The 22225-nt window shown below is 37.2% G+C and overlaps 1 protein-coding gene across 1 annotated transcript; it reads right to left on the bottom strand.

Moving 5' to 3' along the window:
• Positions 1-15455: 15455 nt before the first annotated feature.
• On the bottom strand, positions 15456-21787 carry LOC308677162 (goannatyrotoxin-Vere1-like; the record flags this gene model as incomplete). The annotated part of the gene is made up of 3 exons (XM_081343331.1): positions 15456-15941; positions 18845-18919; positions 21600-21787. 3 exons carry the CDS (start codon positions 21785-21787, stop codon positions 15917-15919), a joined length of 288 nt encoding a protein of 95 aa, XP_081199457.1. The 3' UTR covers positions 15456-15916.
• Between the last annotated feature and the right edge of the window lie 438 nt (positions 21788-22225).

Below are 22225 nucleotides of genomic sequence, written 5' to 3'. Positions count from 1 at the left end.
GGGGTTAACCAAAACACCTGAAGGCAGAACAAGAAGCAATGGATGGAAACTATTCAAGGAGAGAACCAACCAAGAACTAAGGAGAAATTTCCTGACAATGAGAACAATTAATCAGTGGAATGGCTTACCTCCAGAAGTTGTGGGTGCTCCAACACAGGAGGTTTTTAAGAAGAGATTGGACAACATTTGTCTGAAATGGTATAGGTATAGGACTTCCTACTTGAGCAAGGGATTTAGAAGACTTCCAAGGTCCCATCCAACTCTGTTATTCTATTATTCAAAGGCCTGAGTGAAGAGGATTTGATTTTATTTCTTTAATAGAAATGTATAAAATTAAGATTGGATTTTGAACCACTGAGTCCACTTGTTAAATTTCACTTGTATTTGAATGTACTTGAAATTAGAAAATAGTGTTCCTACAGTGACAAGCTGTATTTGAGCCTCACTTAATTCTCACTCATTATTTGCATTTGGCTTTGAGCTCAGATGCATAAAATAAAAACCAAAACACAATAAACATGTTGTGCTAGTGACTCTCCCTCGGTTTTACAAAGTGTTTACTGGTATGTCTTGCAACAATGGCAAACAGTGCTTTGACCCCAATTGCCAATATCTTTTCATGTTGAATCAAGCACAGATATATTTTTTTTCATCCAGTGCTATGCACAATACAAAACAACACTTTCTGCTGAGTCTGAAATTTTATGAAATGCAAAATTACTTGCGTGATGCAAATTCTAATATGAAACACCAGCACAAGAACTGAAGATAGGTGATTTAGCTTGTAATCATATATGTGGCCTACTTTCCTAGGAGTGGAGGAGGTTTAGCCATTAATAGGTAGAGAATTACAATATGGAGAGGCCTGCCTTCTCCAAACTAAAGCCCTCAATTCACATCATTGCCTTGCTGCCAAGGAGGAGAGATAGGAGTTGTAGTCCAGCTCATCTGAAGGGTCCTCCCTAATTTTGGAAAGTTTGTAGTATAGATTGCTTGGAAGTAAAGCACATTGATCTGACAATATTCTTGGCTGCACAGCACCAAATCTGTGCTTAGATGGCCTCTTTCTCATTAAATTCTTCTCTTCGTTGATCCTCTTCATGAGATTAAGTTCAATCTGCTTTTTTTTTTTGCTCAGAAATGATAGATGGCAATAAAGAGTGTACATTAGGGTAGGCAGTTGAAAAGTTGGTGACATAATTTGAAACAAATGGGTTCTGCATAAATTCCTAGGAGAGAGAGGAATTTCCCAAAAGATAATTTTCATGATTGAATGTTTTAAGTCCTTGTTAATCTAGTCCGTTTATTTTTAAGAGACATTTTTTTCTGCTATTGTCCAGTTCTGCATGTATTAAATCACTACTCAAATACCAAGTCTAGTTACAATGTAATGAAAAGAAAAGGGCACATTTTGATTTGCTGCATATTTAACTTTGAAAATATTTTTCTGCAAGAAAAATTCATTTACCAGAATACCACAATGTGTTTTTGTAATGCTGCACAAGGCTTTACAGGAATACATGGTGCCTCTAGGCCACACTGGCTGATAAAATCATCTCACAAAATGTGAGGCTTTGCATTGCTGAAGGGATTGGAAAGAAGGAGCATTATGGCACATCCCAAATGCCTATTCAGTCTTAGCCTAAAGCCAGCATTTCACTTCTGGTTATGTACTCCAAAATCCCCAAGAGCATAGGGGCTGTTTGTGGTATTCCCTCCTTTTTCAGGTGTCTAAATTATGGTATTTCTAGTGGCACTTGTCAGTCTACTTTTTCCCAGCATTTAAGGAAGTAATTCTTGAATTATTAAATAACGTTTTGCTCATCTGCACATACCTGTTATATTTATATTATCTTTATATTATCTGGTCTCAAAAGCCAAGTAGAGACAGAAGACTGGGGAATTTCAGAAGACTAAACTAGGAAGTGGAAAAAAATCTGCAGAAAGACATGCACTTCTGTACTGATGCCAAGAAAACAGTTGAATGGGAAAGGCCATGAAGTTCCCATCTTTAATTTTAAACTGTTGTTGTTATTATTGCTTCTGTTGGACATGTGCGTGCTCACATTGTTCCTTGTTTTAGATTGGTTGGCTTATTGTTTGCATAGTTCAAAATAATTGGGCAGACTCACAATTAGTTACATTGGGTTTTTTTAGTCATTAATCACCTAAAATCATTTGGTGGTCAGGCAGCCTGTAAATTAAAAGAAAATATTTGTAGCTCAGGATTGAAATGAGGGATCCTTGGTGCTCTCTGAGCTTGGTTTTTGCAGACATTTCATAAATTAAATTAAATTAAGGCCTATAAAATATTATTTTTTTAAAAAACAGTATTCTACATTTGGAAGGAAAGTTAGTAACTTGTTCTACCAGCCTTATGTGGTTTTGGGTAGAATGTGTTGATTGGAGATATTGTTTCTTCTTTGAATGGCATGTTATTGTGTAGTATAAATATAGGTGCTGCTGCCTGCTTGACTGAGTGAGCGATAAGGAAGGATGTGCTTAGAACTATTTGCCTCTTCTTTGATGTTTAAATGATTCATAAATGGAGTTTATTTCTATACATATTGTCAGAGTGCCAAACTTCTCTCATTTCTAGACCTTAATTGATCTAAAATGTCTACACTTTCCCATTGAGAGCTGGCTTGAACCTGTGTATGTGCTATGAAATTAGGAAATATTCATTGTACCTCCTTGCTGCCAATTGATGAATCAATACAGTTGGTTCAGTATTGTAGTGAAGACTGAAATAGTAATCATCTAGTTCCTCCTCCTGGACATTTATTAGAACTGAACTGCTGGAGCATGGGACTCTCAAACAAAGTATAATACCACAATTTCTTTTTTTGGAAAACATTCAAAGTGATATTCTCCAATTGTTATTTTCTAAGATTTCAAGCAAAAGTGCTGTTATTGCTGAGGTTTCTTTTTAATAAAAAATAATAATATAGCATTGACTTTTGTAATGTAACATCCCTTTGATTTCTTTAGATAGGGACTTCTTACTAAATAAATCATATGTGGAACAGAATCCTGCATGTACTTTGTGCTCATTAGTGTGGCCAACCGTAGACTTTAGGACCTCAAAGAGCCTGTTTTTTTAAAAAAAATATTTATTTTTTGTTTATTTTTAAACCCACCTTTATTGCTTTTATAAATAACTCAAGGCAGCAAACACCTCATATTCCTTTTTTTGTTCCATACACCAACATTTTATATGCTTCTACATTCTTGATATATTAAAATAAACTGCAGATAAAAGCTAAAAAGACCCCACTTGGCTGTATATCCTGACTACAAAGAAGAAACAGTCTTTGCCTTGTAAACTCATGGCAATATTAATGAGTGCAGAGAGAAATGGAAGATTTCACTTGTATTTGGATGCATTTGAGACTGAAATATAATGCTGCCAAGCGACAATTGATATTTGAGCCTCACTTAGTCCTCACCCGTTATTTGTATTTCTCTTTGAGATTAGAATGTATAAAAATAAAAGCAAATATGCAATAAATATTTTATTCTAATCAGCTCTCCCTTGTTTCTTCAAATGATCTTCTGGTATGAATTGCAACATAATTTATTTCTAAACATTTGTTGTTGCTGCTGCTTCAGGTGAATATATCTACACATCCTGTCACTATTAATTACTTCAGATTGGTTTCAGGTATAACACTTATATTTAATGTAATTGGGCAGCCTCACAATTAACATAACAAATTAAGAGTTGTCTGTTTGAAAAAAGAAGAAATCAAAAAAGGGGCGTGAAAAATAAATTGAAACAGATTGTGATAGGAATCTCTCTCACTTTATTGAAAGGATTGTGTTCAACAGGAGGAGGAAAAGAAGACTGTGTAAAACATGGTCTTCCAAGGTAGCAACAGTGGTGGTGTGATAAAGAAGCACCAAGTGCTCCGGGTTCAGCCATATATTGGCTCTTTGCAGCTGCCCATTGAGAATTAGTTCCGGAAGAAACCATGAAGGAACTCACTAGACCAGGGGTAGGCAACCTCGGCTCTTTTATGACTCATGGACTTCAACTCCCAGAATTCCTGAGCCAGCCTGGAGCCGAGGTTGCCTACCCCTGCACTAGACGATGCAGACAGGAAATTCTACCCTCCTCCTAAAGGCCACATCTATGAAGTCACTGATAGCTTTGAAACCAGACTTTTAGTTTCATCTGGAAAGCGTCTGCTAGTAGAGTTACTACAATATTTATCTGTCTGTTTATCCCTCTCTCCCTCCCTCTATCTATCCGTCCAATTAATATAGCCATCTTTCTCACGTATTGACTCTAGGTGGCTCACAGTCTTAAAATACATGCAGGCACAGGCGCAAACACTCAAATAAATAAATAAACACAACCATAGAACAAAAACCAAGGAAAAAAACATAATTAAAACTTTAAAAACCATACTTATTAAAAAAAATAAAAATTATTTTGTGAGAGTGCAATCTAATTTACTAACAATATAGCCATTTGGCAAGTTCCACAATACCACTATCAGATCCCCAGGTAAGATGGCAAAGCTTCTGGCTCCTTCTAAAAGCCAAAAAGCAGGGAAATAACGTTCCAAAGAATGGGCATCATGGCAGAAAATATTCTCTTTTTGTATCCCATCAGATGATATTCCTTAGTGGATGAGACCCATAAAATGCCTCTTCTGATGGATCTAATGGGATGAGATAGATTTAACCAAGGAAAACTGATCTCATGGTCCAATACCATGAATTACCAGGGCCCTTACCAACACCTGGAAGTACACTGGTATAAGAAGTATATACTTCTATAAGCAGGCTGTTGGACTGCTTCCCATATCTGAATGAAAATGGGGAAAAAATGTCTCTTCAACTATAGGAATGTAAAAAGATTCTACATCTGGAAAAAGTGATATTATATTTGCAGTAGAGTGGTACCTTGGTACTCGTTGTTAATTGTTTCTGGGAAGCAGAATGAGCACCAAAAACAATGAGTACCAAACAAATTTTTCCTATAAGGAATAATGTAGTGAGTCACAAGGCAGCCAATACCAACAAGTTCTAGTTTTTTGCGTTGAGTACCAAAGTAATTATGAATACCAGGACAAACGTTTTCTCACAAAATTCACTGACTACTAAACAGGAGTGATTTCTATTCCTGTTCAGGTCAGTTGTAAATATTGTATTAATTTATTTTCTTAGTGATTCCTCAATGTTTCATATAACCTTATAAGCAAATGTAACTATCATTCAACTTCAATTTTTTTGCAACTTCTTTTCTTCTGGGTCTAATGGAAAAAGACTTGGGGGGAAAAATTGGAACTCTGATTTTATATATGTTGATGGCAGCAAAACTACGTACAAAAATGGAAGGATGTTTCGATTCCCACCGTGGATGAATAGCTGCAAAAGTTGATGGAGTTAGCAGAGATGGCTAAATTAACTGTTTTGATAAAATAAAACAATATAAATACTTTTGTTTCTACTTGGAAACTGCTTCTGGACTTTCTGCTTGAGGTGGAAAAAAATGATACTTTGATTTTAACAAATTAGCTGGTTTCCTGAAAAAGTGTGCAGAATACAAAGGCAGAAACGAATTCTTCCTTTGTAACAATTCAGAGTGAATGAGTGAACAGCGCAGTGTAACAAATGAACACCTAACGGAATTTTAAGAAAGAATTTATTTTTTTCTTTCTGAATGTAGAGGGGAATGATAAAATATTTATATAATTGCTATATTGGTATAGTAATCAGGTACAGAGATGTAAAATTTTAAAAATAGGGAAGGCATCATTTATATTTCCCCTAACCTAGAGAAAATTAAACTCCACACAATTAATTTTCATTTCCCTCCAGCCTGACAACATAATAATAACAATGCACATCGTAACAACAAACACTATTGGTTTTTATTCCAAGATAGTATTCATTCTATATAATGTAATTGACCACAAGTTACTGCATATAAAATTACAATGACAGGCATGTAATTTTGTACAAAAGAAATCTTATATTAAAAAAATCCATGTGGAAATCTATTTATCAGATTAATTAGGCATTTTTGCCATATACATACTGTATATAACTTCAACTTGAAATTCATCGAACTATAGAAGTCGGCAAGATTTCTTTTTCTATGAAATTTGTTTTAGCAATAGCAGGGGAAAAAAACAGAGAAAGGAAAGAGATGAGTCAAGGTTAAAGATTTTAGATTTTCTCAATGTTACAAGGGACACATTAGAAGCATTTGTGTGATCATGTCCTGTAATTAGTGCATGTACTGGAAATAATGAGGGAAGGCTGATAAAGAAAAGAATTTATTGGTTGAAGTTGATTGATGGAGTTGAGATATTGTTGGAAATCAGTGTAAAACTTTGTCATTTCATCCACTGAAGTATCTTTGCCATAGAATACAGGGGCAATATGTGCCTCAAGATTATTGAGAAACACAGCCAAGCATAAAGTCAGTGTAATCACAATAAACCCAAAAGAAAGAAGACAGAAAAAGACATAGGCACTATTCCTCAGAAATCAAGTTCAGAGAGGTTTCTGTGGAATTTACCACTAAGTAATAAAAAATAAATAAATAAGTGTGAATAGAAATTCAAGCCATGTCTTTATAAATCTGTTAACAGGGAAACAAAAGTTATGCTCAGTTTGTTCACACATTTATAATGTTCAGCTAAGTTTTGAAGATTTTCAGTGACAGTTCTGGTTCCCATTACAAATTTACTAGAAATTCCCATAGTCAAAATTTAGTTTTAATTGTTAACAGCGATAATAATAACAACAACAAAATGTCTGTTTAAAGCTGAGCTCAACATTTGATGATTAGATGGAAATAAATGTCCATGTAGCTTTCTTGGCTACAGTAAAGAAATGATTTGGCACTGAGTTGTGAGATGCCTTTCAATTGTCCAGACTGTCTTACAGACCTGGCATTTTCTGTCAGTTACCCAAACAAGTACTAACCATACTCTCTTTATTTCACTTCTACCCTTAGATCAGACATGTCAAACACAAGGCCCGGGGGCCGGATCCAGCCCGCAAAGTGGTTTCATGCGGCCCGTAAAGCCATCCTGGAAACAGTGAGGGAACGGCCCCCACTGCCTTGGCCCTGGCCCAGAGACCCTCCTTCTGTCAGAGACCCTCAGATCTGTCTCACTCCTGCCCAGGCCCCCATAGGCACCCTTGATGTGAACGATGTAGAGCTGGCCACGCCCACCCAGTAGGCCATACGCATTCTAGCCACGCCCACCCAGTAGGCCACGCCCACCCTGGCCATACCCACCTGGCCCCTTGAGGGCAACCGCAATGCTGATGCGGCCCTCAATGAAATTGAGTTTGACACCCCCTGCCTTAGATGCAATCAGCTTTACACTATTGAGGTTACTAGGCAATGGTATACACACCCAACTGATTTTGAATTATCTGGAAATATTTGTCCCAATATAGGCCATCTATAGTTTGTCTGCAACAAACTCAAATTATATTCAAATATCTCTATTCAAATGCAGTTCATGTCTATCTATTATATAAGAACAATGGTTTGGAGAAATGTACTTTTTAAATCAACCCAAAGCCTCATTAAAATACCAAAGGCAACCTAGACTAGTTTTGTGCCTATCAGCTCCCAAATTTAGTAGGAACAAATGCTTGGGGAGATGCATTGTTAATACCATTAATTGGTGTCTGATTGTTCTTCCTGCAGCAATCTTCTCTAAAACTAGTCAGCATAATAGTTTTTATTCAATCAGAACAAAGTACACTACATTTCTTTCTATCTACCCATCCATTGTAAAGAGCTGCTGGTGATAATATCTTCAGAACATTCACTGTTCAGGACAGCCAAGATTCTTTCTTCCAATGTTTACCTTGAGCCTCTGGCAAATTTGATGCAGCAAATGCTGGTCAAGACGGATTATTCTGTGTTCTCTCTCTCTCTCAGACACACACTCTAGCTCTCTGTATTTCGGGGCCTGACTCTGGGACATCTTTGTATGCCTAACCTCCTCCTTGCTGTCCCCTTTCCAATCTCTGAATCGCTCATGTACAATCCTGTGCAATTGATGTTCTCCACCCATCTTCTTGAAAACACCAAACAAGTAAGAGATGGATTTAAATAGCAAAAAAGCAGAGTGATTAATTATTGGTTTGTTTTCAGTTAGCCTGAAGATAAAGTGGACAGAGCTGCAGTCACAACTAAAACAAAAATACACCTCTGGGGAACATGTGGCTTATGTGCAGAGTTGTAGCTCAGCCACATCTGAAGGACCCCAGGCTTTTAGGATATAAGTAGCAACTTGCTACCTGCAAGCACATATAACATTTCCTTATATTCTTTATAAGTAGCAGGATCTTATTGCAGATGTATCTTTGTATTTGAAAGGCTAAGTATTTAAATCACAATAGGACTACCTGTTGAATGCACCACAATAGCAAATCTATTGTGGAATTATACCAAGCAAGGTTTAAAACAGTGGAATTTCTAACTATTAATATCAAATAGTAACAACATTTATAAGGTACTGGGGTGAAAATGGTATGAAGGCACATAACTGCAAAGCAGAATAAGTTAAATTTGATTCTCATCCATTTCAGATTTTTAAGATAAGCAAAAGCATAAGCCTCTACTTTGCCTTTCCTAGAGGTGCAAAAAAGACCAGGTTCTCTCTCTTTTCGTTTTTCCAGTTATTGACATGAATTAATTTGAACCTATCATTTGAATTGTTTAATTTAATTAAATGATTTAATTTGTACCTATAATTTGAACTAACTGGGTGCATAGCCTTCTGATATACTGATAGGCTGGTAAAATTGATGAGATATTCTCTGTCAAATTACCAGTCTTTCCAAAAGGGATATAATGGTTCACATGAGAGCTTCCAATTACTCCAAGTCATGCTGTCCATCTAATTCTGTCAAGAATCAAAGATGCTAAAGTCTTTGTTGCTCTCCTCTCTTTCTGACTATACCACATCCCTTTCACACGTCTCTCACTTATTCACATCCAACAACTCTGGCCCATTCTGCTTAAGACCATGCACCAACAGACTAACTCAGTTACTTACTTGACATTTGCAATAGTGGCAAATATCTGTTGTTCCAGGTGTAGGATGAGGGTGAAGGTTTGTTCTCTGAGCTTGTGGGTTGGTTTCCAAATGTTTCATTACTAGGCTAGGTAACTCCGCTAAAGATGTTACCTAGCCTGGTAACGAAACGTTTGGAAACAAACCCTCAAGCTTGGCAAATGAAACTTCACCCTCATTACTTGATATTTTATGGTTAAATATCCTATGTGTTGAGGTTGTATTAAAACACCAAGGATTGAATCTGGAATGTTGCACTGGAAAACTTTCCCAAATATATTAACTCTTATCTAGACCACCAAAAATGTGAAAGCAATGAGCAAACTTCAAAATAAATATTTTTCTAGGTAAAAGCAGGTTTGTACTAAAAGCAGTATTGTATATTTCCTGTGTGCTAAAATAGATAAGAATTATTGGGTTTTTTTATCCCAGTGGACTGCAAACTGAATAAAATCACAACTATTTGGTTTATATAACATATTTATTAATGGGATGCCTAAAGATTATAATTTGGGATTTGTATGAAGCCGATTAACTTTTGCTTATTTGGGTTCTTTTGACCCATTTAGTGCAGGTTCGAGTCCCACCAGGCTCAAGGTTGACTCAGCCTTCCATCCTTCCGAGGTAGGTAAAATGAGGACCCAGATTGTTGGGGGCAATTAAGCTGACTTTGTAATAATGCCGCTTGGGGGGTGTATGAAAGCCCTAATAAGCAGGCATATACATAGAATGAAGGCTACTGCTAAGCTTGTAAGCCGCCCTGAGTCTTCGGAGAAGGGCGGGATATAAATGTAATTAAAATTAAATTAAATTAAATTAAATTTGCAAGTTATGTCCACTACCAAGTGAAGCTTCAGCAAACAACAAACAGATCTAGAGAACATGAACAGATAGCACCACATTCACCTTTGAAATATAGAGAAGGGAATCCAAAGTTGTTAATGAGTTTTCCAGTTTCTTCTTTCACAAGATATGAAGATCATCATACCAAGATAACCTTAGGGGCAAAGGACTACCTGTCACAACTGGCCCTATATGGTGGGCACCTTCTCCTCTCAGTTCCTAGCCATTGATTTTTCCAGAGGATTCATCTTTTGCAATGAGAGGTCAAGGCTCTCCACTTTGCCAAAATATCATCTCTGATACTTTTCTTGACAACTCGTGCATATCAGCAGAGGTGAAGAAAAAAGGAGGGAAAATGAAATTTTAAGATACTAGTTCTTCCAGCATTGAAAAGACCCTCTTACAAAGTTATAGCTGAAAAGCTAGTTTCTTTCTTTATACCCAAATGGGAATGGAAGTGCTCTTCCCTCTGTTGAAGGAAAAGTCTTCATCATGGTTCAGTCCAAGCTGGGAATAAACAACATGGCAACTGCTTTAGAAAGAAGGTTGCAGTTTATTGAAGAATAAACAGAAATATGACTTTGGAAGAAAAAGGGTGAGCACATGTAGGGAGTGGGTTTTTATACCCTCTGGGGCTCTTGAGGTTATTTCCTGTTCCTATTTGAGGCCTTGTATTTCCTATGTCATGTATTTTGACCTGAGTCCCTTTGGCATCTGTGGGTTAATCCTATTATGTCCTGTCTTAGAGTTTGGGTGGGGTATGTAGATTTTAGGTGTCTTTGTCTTCTTAATCTTCTAGCTCCAACCTTCCTGGATTATTTACATCTGCATTTCTATAGAGTTGGTTTCTGCTTGAGGGAGGGAGACCTGGGGCTATTAAGAAAAACTGGGCATGCTTTTCTGCCTCTTTAAGATCCTTTGAGGAAATATATATATATATATATATATATATATATATATATATATATATATATATATATATATATATATATATATATATGTATGTATGTATGTATGTATGTGTATATTTTCCCACACCCTCCCAATCTTTCTGACAAAATCATGAGTAGTTTTATGGAAGAGTTGCTCCTTTTCATGATACATCTGCTATCCCTTCCCCTGGCCTAGTGCTTGGATGGTGAGCCCATATTCTGGGAGAGGAAAATGTGTATATAAATGTCCAGCAATCTTCCACAAAGGATCTTTGTCTGCATCTTAAAACTGTGTTTTTATTTCCATATGGCTGCACTAAGTTGCCTTGCTGCAGCTACCACTAGGTGGAACTCCAATATACATGAAATCCCAAACATATTCCAAGTTTTACTTGCCTGGAATAAATGTTTTATTTGATTGGGGTTGTTGCCCTTTAGACCAGCTGTTTGAAGTCTAAGTTTTGAGGCATGAATTGTGTGGATTTAGGAAAATCTCACTAAGAAAAAAAATAAAGGAAAACAATCAGGCATCAATAGTTTTCTTTGCCTTTATAATGGACTGTTTTTTCTATCCTATCCTTTAGAATTTCTTTTGGTATTTTTAAGCTTTATATTGTTGTGAGTTTGCAGAATTCATTGCTTTTATTTTTTTTAAGCTACAATATGGGCATTTTTACAAGAATAACCCCCAAATCAGCTTGACTTCTACAATTGCTGCCACCATCTGTGTTTACAGCTGAGCTGTTTACTTCAGACTTAATTATATAGTATCCAAAACTGCAAGAAAAATATGTGGAAAATGCTTTGTAAAACCTGCAGGCAGAGTATCGTCCTCTTGGTGGTACTTGTGTTATTCTGCCTCTCACCTCCTAGCTTCAGGCCAGCCTCTTTCCTTCCCAGTAGAGGTCAACAATTTTTGAATGAAATATAGAAATAGTGCCTTGGTGACTCTGCATTTCCTCCCATCCATCGCCCTTCCTCAAATAGCAAGAATCCCTCATTTAAAGAGATAGGTTATCACATATACTAGAGATTGAGGAACTATGGCCCCTTTATGACTTGTGGACTTCAACTCCCAGAATTCCTGACCCAGCACCCCTGACATATACACTAAGTAAACATGGATGTGGTGGAGGAACATAGAATAAATGCCATTCTTTATATTCCACTCTTTGTCAGCAGGAAGGGAGACTTAAATGTTTTCCACATTTTGAGGTCTGCAGAGATACTGTAAAATGTCTGGAGCTTAGCTGAGGGATTGAGAGGGGAAACATTGTGGTATGAGATTGCCCTTCAGCAGGCTACTGTCTCACAATTATTCACCTTCCTGACCTAAAGAAGCCTCACAGGAAAAGTTCCCTTCCTTATGAAATATTTCCCTGGGCATTTAATTGAAGTGTGGGAATTTTGCTAGCCTGCAGACAGCTGGAGACAAGATTTGCAATGATAAATCACTCACACATACAGTATTTTTAGTTACCTCATGTAAAGAGCAAAAACTTTATATCATTTATGAGAATTTCACAAGTACTTTTTTCTGTCATGGAAGAAGGAAAAAGAAATTATTTCTGATTGTTTCTCCTTAAAAAAGATTTGGACTGGAGACCAATCAAATGCAGGTCCATCTTCTGGCAGCTCTTAAGATAGAGGATTTTTGTTCATTAACCATTCAAATAGCAGTACATCTCTTTTCTGTTGGAATCATCTGAGTGCATTTTCCCAGTCAGGTTTAATTGCTCAGCAAGTATTAATTATACTCCAAAGATATAAAAGAGTCAGAGGCAGGTGTTCAAAAAACAGGGTTATTGGCAAAATGAATATTTAGTATTAGCTAGAAAATAAAACATCAAAATGCCATCTGTTTAATTTGGGATTCCTTATCTCTTTAGACATTTTTTTAAAATATTAGTTCACTTTCCAGTTTCTGCAGTAGATTTCAGAGGGGAATGTAATATGAAATATATTAAAAATTATTATCCTGCAAGATACTGGAGTGCTTCTCCTCTCCCTTCCTACTTTAGAGATACAATTTCATTATGCAAAACATCTTATTACATCTGAAATCAACTCACATCTCATACATCAAAATGATTATCAAAAAAGAATAGACCATTTATCAGCTGATCAGAAAGGTTAAGAATTCCTTCTATGTATATCACTAACTTACTCACCTCAATAGCCTTCACATTGATGAATAATAGGGTTTTTTCCCCGTTTCTTCTCTAGATAATGTTACCTGTTTCTAGAAAATGTTATCTACTCTTGATACTTTTGTCATAAATTTATTTATTTATTTATTTATTTAGTTAGTTAGTTAGTTAGTTAGTTAGTTAGTTAGTTAGTTATATCCTGCCTTTATTTTTATAAATAATTCAGAGCAGTAGATATACCTCATACTTCTTCCTCCTTCTATTTTCCTCACAACCACAACCCAGTGAGGTTCAGTTAGGCTGAGGGAGAGTGACTAAGGTAAAGTCACCCAGCCCACTTTTTTCCCTAAGGTAGGACTTGAACTCATGGTCTCCAGGTTTTTAACCTAATACACCGCTCGACTTCCATGAGAGTCTCCTCTATCCTCCATAGAGCAACCGTCTCTAGCACTTTCCTAAGAACTGCACTGAACTAGTTATAACCATCTTTAATGGGTGAACATACAGAAGGATGAATTGTGTCCCACTTCCTCCCCTTGAGCATCAATACTCCACACACTGACTATATACAATGAGATCAGGTGAGATCAAAAGGGGAAAATCAGAGGTGATGTTGTTGTTGATGATGATGATGATGGAAGGGACCTTGTACGTCATCTAGTCCGACCCCCTGCTCAGGCAGGAAACCTTATGCCATTTCAGACAAATGGCTATCAAATCTCTTCTTAAAAACTTCCAGTGTTGGAGCATTCACAGCTTCTGGAGGCAGGTTGTTCCACTGGTTAATTGTTCTAACTGTCAGGAAGTTTCTCCTTAGTTCTAGGTTGCTTCTCTCCTTGACTAGTTTCTATCCGTTGCTTCTTGTCCGGCCTTCAGGCGTTTGGAAAATAGCTTGACTTCTTTGTAGCAGCCCCTGAGATATTGGAACACAGCTATCATGTCATCCCTAGTCCTTCTCTTCATTAAACTAGACATACCCAATTCCAGCAACCGTTCCTTATATGTTAGCCTCCAGTCCCCTAATCATCTTTGTTGCTCTTCTCTGTACTCTTTCTAGAGTCTCAACATCATTTTTACATTGTGGTGACCAAAACTGGATGCAGTGTTCCAAGTGTGGCCTTACCAAGGCATTGTAAAGTGGTATTAATACTTCACATGATCTTGATTCTATCCCTCTGTTAATGCAGCCTAGCCCTGTGTTGGCTTTTTTGGCAGCTGTAGCACACTGCTGGCTCATATTTAATTGATTGTCCACTAGGACTCTGAGATCCCTCTCACAGTTACTATTACTGACCAAGGTACTACTTATACTATACCTGTGCATTTGGTTTTTCTTGCCTAAATGTAGAACCTTACTTTTTTCACCATTGAATTTCATTTTGTTAGATAGCGCCCAGTGTTCAAGTCTTAAACTTAAAACTATTCTTGATATGCCCCAGTTGTAGACTGATCTTGAGGTGCAGGTAGGGCATGTAGATGCATCACCCAGAAATGTTTGCTGGGGGATCAAAGCAATGAGTATATGACTATGGCCTCAAAGAAATGGCAGGCTTCCTTTTGCAGGTTATGTGGAAAGATTGGACAGCCATCTGTTTTAATCTGAATTCCTGCACTGAACAGCAGGTGGCACTCAGTGGCTACTATTTTTCATGTCCCTTCCTCTAATCTTCTCCTGCTTCTCCTGCCTTCATTTCAAGTCACAGCAGCCATCTGGCTTCCTTCTAAAGTAACAAGTAACAAAGCTATATAGAATTTACATACCTTAAAGCTATCCTCAGATGATACCAGAATAAGATGGAAATTCTACTTTAATCACAGAACAACTAAAAATGCAGGCACCAGCAATAGAGAGATGCTTACTTACAGTCTCCTGGATTTATAATTTATAAATTTACATACAGGTAGTCCTCAACTTACAACTAACCATTTGATGGTAGATTAAAGTGTTTTATGACCTGTCCTCACACTTATGGCCATTGCATCTTCATCCTGAAGTCACATTATCACAGTTAGGGCACTTGGCAACCAGCTTATATGCACAATGGGTTGCAAAATTCTGCAGTCACATAATCATAATTTGCAACCTTCCCAGCTAGTTTATTATAAAAATGTCAATTGAGGAAGCTGGATTGGCTTAACAATGAAGTGATTCACTTAATGGCTGTGGTTAAAAAAAGAAAATTATACAATCGGGGCCAATCATGTGATGACTTACTTTATGACACCCCTGATTTATGAAGGAAATTCTGATCCCAGTTGTGGTCATAAGTCAAGGACTACCTGTACCTTAGGGCTACTATTGGATGGTACCAGAAAAAGAAGAAAGATGGTGTAAGTCTCTCTCACGTATGAGCTGAGGCAAGGCAATGTTGTGGGGCCATGGTAGAAAAAAAATGGGTAGACTTTTTGTTGTGTTTGAATTGTTGCAAAGAAAGAAGAAACACCTGACAAAATTCTTCTCCATTACACTTGCTTTTTTATTGTTGATGCAGAAAATTCTTTGAATATGCATACATTGCATATATATACATATATATATACACACACACATACACACACACAAACATTCATATACACACACATCTACTGTTGTATAAAATAAAGAGTGGACATAATGTGATCTTTCATGGTTGAGAGTCAATGCAGACATTGTCTCAAACAACCTAGGCTGAACACCATACCTGCCCCCAGCACAGATTTCTTGCAGTGTCCCCTTATGCCTGCAAGAAGCATTTTCATTGTTGTTGTTTTTTTATTTAGGAGGCAGAGGGAATCCCCAAAGAGATGATTTCCCAAGATTCAACATTTGATAGAGAACAGAAATGGGAAAAGAACAGGCTTTTAAAAAATGTTAAATGACACAACAGGAGTGGAATATTTAAAAAGAGGCAGATTGTCTTCCATTGACTCAAAAGTGGGTAAGTCTTCACCACATATAGGAATCATCAAACCTATGGAAAAGAAAGACAACAATAAAGTGACGATGCCACCTTTTACAATATCCAAGACAAGTTGAACTAATGGTTTGCTAGTGATGTAATTATAAACTGATTCTTGACCCTCTAGGGTTTGGTAGGCTTCTAAATCTGTATAAACATTGTCCCATGCAGATAAAGCAAACAAATGGGCACAAATTCCCTTTTTGCTGGGATTATTTTGCATGGATCAATAGCAACATTATTTAATTTCTTTATTTATTCATGTCAGAAACATCAGAATTAAAATAAGGCATGTTATACAGGTGAAACTCGAAAAATTAGAATATCGTGGAAAAGTTCATTTATTTCAGTAATGCAACTTAAAAGGGGAAACTAATATATGAGATAGACTCATTACATGCAAAGCAAGATAGTTCAAGCTGTGATTTGTCATAATTGTGATGATTATGGCATACAGCTCATGAAAACCCCAAATCCACAATCTCAGAAAATTAGAATATTACATGCAATCAATAAAACAAGGAGTGTACATAGAACAATATCGGACCTCTGAAAAGTATAAGCATGCATATGTACTCAGTACTTGGTTTGGGCCCCTTTTGCAGCAATTACTGCCTCAATGTGGCGTGGCATGGAAGCTATCAGCCTGTGGCACTGCTGAGGTGTTATGGAAGACCAGGATGCTTCAATAGCGGCCTTCAGCTCTTCTGCATTGTTCGGTCTCATGTCTCTCATCTTTCTCTTGGCAATGCCCCATAGATTCTCTATGAGGTTCAGGTCAGGCGAGTTTGCTGGCCAATCAAGCACAGTAATCCCACGGTCATTGAACCAGGTTTTGGTGCTTTTGGCAGTGTGGGCAAGTGCCAAGTCCTGCTGGAAAATGAAGTCAGCATCCCCATAAAGCTCGTCTGCGGAAGGAAGCATGAAGTGCTCCAAAATCTCCTGGTAGACGGCTGCATTGACCCTGGACTTAATGAAGCACAGTGGACCAACACCAGCAGATGACATGGCTCCCCAAATCAACACAGACTGTGGAAACTTCACACTGGACTTCAAGCATCTTGCAGTGAGTGCCTCTCCATTCTTCCTCCAGACTCTGGGTCCTTGGTTTCCAAATGAGATGCAAAAGTTGCTCTCATCAGTAAAGAGGACTTTGGACCACTGAGCAACAGACCAGGTCTGTTTTTCTTTAGCCCAGGTAAGACGCTTCTGACGTTGTTTGTTGTTCAGGAGCGGCTTGACAAGAGGAATACGACATTTGAAGCCCATGTCCAGGATCCGTCTGTGTGTGGTGGCCCTTGATGCACTGACTCCATCCTCAGTCCACTCCTTGTGAAAGTCCCCAACACTTTTGAATGGCCTTTTCCTGACAATCCTCTCCAGGCTGCGGTCATCCCTGCTGCTTGTGCACCTTTTTCTTCCACACTTTTCCCTTCCACATAACTTTCTATTAATGTGCTTTGATACAGCACTTTGGGAACATCCACCTTCTTTTGCAATTACCTTTTGAGGCTTTCCCTCCTTATGGAGGGTGTCAATGATGGTTTTCTGCAAAAACTGTCAGGTCAGCAGTCTTCCCCATGATTGTGATTCCTGCTGAACCAGACTGAGAGACCATTTAAAGGCTCAGGAACCCTTTGCAGGTGTTATTATTAATTGTATTGAATTGGGCTGTAATATTTAATATTTTTTAATTTTTGTATTTTGTATTTTTATTGTATTGCCCTGTACACCGCCCTGTGTCCTTCGGGAGAAGGGCGGTATAGAAATTAAATTATTATTATTATTATTATTATTATTATTATTATTATTATTATTATTATTATTATTATTATTATTGTTATTATTATTATTATGGCTTAATTAGCTGATTAGAGTGGGACACTCTGAGCCTAGAATATTGCACCTTTTCACAATATTCTAATTTTCAGAGATTGTGGAATTGGGGTTTTTATGAGCTGTAAGCCATAATCATCACAATTATGACAAATCACGGCTTGAACTATCTTGCTTTGCATGTAATGAGTCTATCTCATATATTAGTTTCCCCTTTTAAGTTGCATTACTGAAATAAATGAACTTTTCCACGATATTCTACTTTTTAGAGTTTCACCTGTACGACATCAAATTTAAAATATAACATACAAGATTAAAATATATACCAATTAAACAGATCTTGCCCAGAAACTAGCAACATTAATTGTATTATCCAATCCAGTGCTAACACAGAAATCATAAATTGTGGTCCCCATAGCACTAAAAGAGAAACAGATTGAAAAAGACTTCTGTACAGAATAACTTTCCCCTTCCATTTAAGAGTGGCTGATGAAGAAAATGCATAACATTTTGGCATATCTGCTGGTGTTTGGTAGCATATATATGAGCATAAACCTATAATTTCTTGGATTTCATGATTCAAGCAGTGTTTGAGAAAGGAGATTCAGTTTCTATTCAAATTTCATATATTTGAAACCGCAGGGGTGTTTCTTTTGAAACCCTTTGAAAGCCTGCAACACCACAAAATTTGTAAGGTAATTTGTAGATAATCCATTTCTCTACGAATTCTGGGGTCACTTGCAGCCTAAAAAGTGAACGGTGGCTTGATGGATTTGCAGCTGCAGAAACTAGGTTTGTTTTTGTTTTTGCATGCAACCAGAGAAATGTGCAGCCTATGAAGTAGGTGGTCGCAGTAGAAATTTAGTATATTTTCCTCTTGCGGAGGAAGAGGAACATAAATTTTTATACTAGGAGTTGCACCAATTCAGAGAGGACAGTAACTGACCGCTCATCTTTGCTTTTTTTTTTCTCACTGTGCCAAAGTCAACAGAAGTAAAGACAAAATATTTTTAATAAGTAGAAATGGGAATTGAATGGATTGTAGCAGCCATTCAACATGAATTGCTTAGAAGACTTACCTTGATCTGGCGTTGCTGTTGTCTCCAAACACAAGCTCTGACATCAAGGATCCTGGAATAGACCTCTTGCCATACCTGATTATAAAAAGTAAAGACTGAGTAACTGAACTAAAGCTCCCCTAAATGTTTCCCTGGAGAGGAAAAGCTTCCCAAATTTTTTTCCTTTGTACCTGATCCCTGTCATTACAAAAAAAAATTTAAAAAAATCCTACCAGCTAGGACTGATTATCTGGAATAGGTTTTGAAAGTATAACATATTACTTTAAAAGTATTTTAACTGTGTTTTGATTGTCTTGCTTTTATCTTATTTCTACATGTCATGTTCTGTTAAATCCCTAATCATCCTTGATGGATGAAAAGGCAGGATATAAATACAAAAAATCATGAACTAAATAGATAAATACCTAAATAAATTTTAGTTACTGATCATCTGCAAATTGCTAATAGCCAGGGGGTCCACCACCCATTTCAGCACAACCAAGTTTAAGGCAAGACCTTTTAAGCATCAGTCAGGCCTTTTATAGCCCTATATTTTCTCATTTAGCAGATGAAATTCTATCTTGGATTTAGAGAAAGTGAGATAAAGCTTGACTTCTCAAGGGTGATGCATCCCATGTAATTTTCTTTGCATCAATATGCCAGTACTTAAGCGCTGTCTTCTTATGGGATTTTTCAAAACTTTCCAATTTAGTTTATAGCCATGAAATTCCCTTGAAGTACCACCCAAACTTAATTCTGCTTAACTTCCACTTCAAGAAAAAGTTGGCCCAGTATTACCACCTGTTGAGGTTTGGGGTGTACAGCTGATTAAAAAATCTGAATGCTCAGATTATATAGGTAGTCTTCCACTTATAACTCTTTGTTTAGTGATCAAAGTTACAAAAGCACTGAAAAAATTAGCTGACAACCAGTCCTCACAAACACAATTGTTGCAGCGTTCTCATAGTCATGTGATCAAAAATTGGACACTTGGCAGCTGGCCTATATTTATGACAATTACGCTCTCCCAGGATCATGTGTTCACCGTCTGCAACCTTCCCAGCTGGCTTCTGACAAGCATGAGGGAAGCCAAATTTGTTTAATAACCACATGATTCATTTAACAACTACAGTGATTCAACTTAACAAAAAAGATCACAACATTGGGTGCAATGAGCTTAACAACCACCTTGCTTAGCCGTAGAAATTCTGATCCCAATTGGGATTGTAAATCGAGGTCTATCTGTAGGAGACTCATCAATTTAGTCGGAGCAAAAATCAGAGGACATTTCTTTAAGACCCTTTTTTCCCCTATTTCTCCACTCTTTTTAATGATCCTGAATGATAATGGGTCCACAGTTTCATAGGAAGTTGATGAAATATTTCCATTTAATAGGTAGGTAGCAAGGAGCAGTCATTCAGCTATACTGAAGATGTGCTTCCTTTGCTGGAAGATGCCAAGAAAAGCGTTTGTCTGGGATGTTATAAGGACTTCTGCCTTGGGCAGTGTGTTGGGCTAGAAGACCTAAAGGTCCATTCCAGCCCTATGATTCAATGGTTTCATATCTAAACCGTCTATATTTTTCCCACTTATTCTAAGATCCAAGGATATTTATACAGAGGAAAATGTATAAGTTGCACTAGGACGTCTGGCTGCTAACAAGAAAAAGTAATTTGATTGGCTTCTACAGGAAGAAATTCACTGCTCTTCCATGGCTCCACAAAAAAAAGAACAGTTTTTCAAGTTGATGACTAGACCATGGACACTGAAGAGCTCAAAAATAATGCAGCAGTAAACACCAACAACTGAGAGAGCCAAGTGCTCCCTGTTAATCTCCTGGATCTGGTTTCCAATTAAGTTTCTAAGAGATGAGAGCTAATAAGATGGTGAAGACTTTCATGGCTGGTTTCTGTTGGGCAGTGTTGGGCTTCAGGATTTAGTGACCATTCACTAGTCTATCATCACTAAATTCTGAAGCCCAACACTGCCCAGCTAATGAGCTGTTCCAAACAACCAACACTAATGGGGGAAAAGAGCTAATGGGGCATTTTAGAGCTGAGTTACTCATTCCCTCCTAAAAGACTGCAAAGCACAGCAGTCCCTGCAGATTAAGAGCATCATTATGTATGCACACTCTTGCACCAGGAATGATGCACTAAGGTAATTGTTAAGTGCATACACTACACTGACATACATGCTTATTAAGGAACCGACAAATATAAAATTTACCAGGGTGCAATCTGTAAATTCTACTAGGATAGAAATTTGAATTATAATACTTTTTGAAGTACTTGGCTGAAGCTGGATGCAACATGAAAAGAACCCAAAGCTTCTAGACATATCTGATATTAAAATCTGATCCATTGAATAATCATGATTTAAGGTGATACATGTTCAAGTAAATTCTATAATTTGTCAAACAAGAGCCTTGCATCACCCCTTATACTGTATATATTCACCTATTTGATATTGCACATTTTTACTTAGAAAAAAATGTTAACAAAATGTACTTGGAGATGGTAGCTTGAGTGAAATGAGTCTCCATTAATTCCTCCTATTCTTTGGATTCACACAACAAATTCTTATCCATACGTTAACCATAAACATACAAGGGTGTTTGCATAGGGTAAAAAGAGTTTGACTGTGTACCTCATGCAAATATAGAAAGAAGAAATGAAATAAATCAAGCTAGCATTCACAGGTGGACAAATGGCATAAAATATCACCCATGAAACATGCCCACTACTACAAAAACTACATTCATGCTTTTGCACACCTCTGCCTTGTCACCAAGTTAATGTAATGCCGAAGGTCAGCAAGGTATTTTGCCATTTCTTCAGGCGAAGCATTTTCTCCAGGACTCTCAGGCTTAGGTGGATAGGCATCCACAAAAGTTCCCAGACAGAACAAGATGCACAGAGCCATGGCAATCACAAGAGGCCAAGACTTCAAAGAGGCAACCATCTAGGAGGAAACAAATAGTACTGACAAATTCATAAAAAATATAGTGAATAAACCAGGCTAGCCCTAGATGTGACACTGATGCTCCCAGTTCTGCATGAAATGAACCTTTATATTAACTGTCTTACCCATAATAAGCTTAGTAAAAGATATTGCTGGTGAAACGTACAATTTGTATATTCTGTCTGTCTATCTATCTATCTATCTATCTATCTATCTATCTATCTATCTATCATTTGATATTGCATATACTCAGTGCTTTTTTGTAAAAAAAAAAAAAGATGCCGGAACTCACACATGTCATACAACCCACCTTGCCTACCCTACAAGGTTCCATCCAAAAAAGGTGCCGGAACTCCGTTCTGGGCATTCTATGACAAAAAAGCCCTGCATATACTTATCATTTGTATGTAACAAATTAACAATTGTCTTAATGTACCA

This window comes from Vipera berus (assembly GCF_964194415.1).
Source record: "Vipera berus genome assembly, chromosome: Z".
NCBI classification, from domain to species: domain Eukaryota; kingdom Metazoa; phylum Chordata; class Lepidosauria; order Squamata; family Viperidae; genus Vipera; species Vipera berus.
Note: the sequence above shows the minus strand (reverse complement) of the source record. Positions and strands in the feature narration are given on the sequence as shown.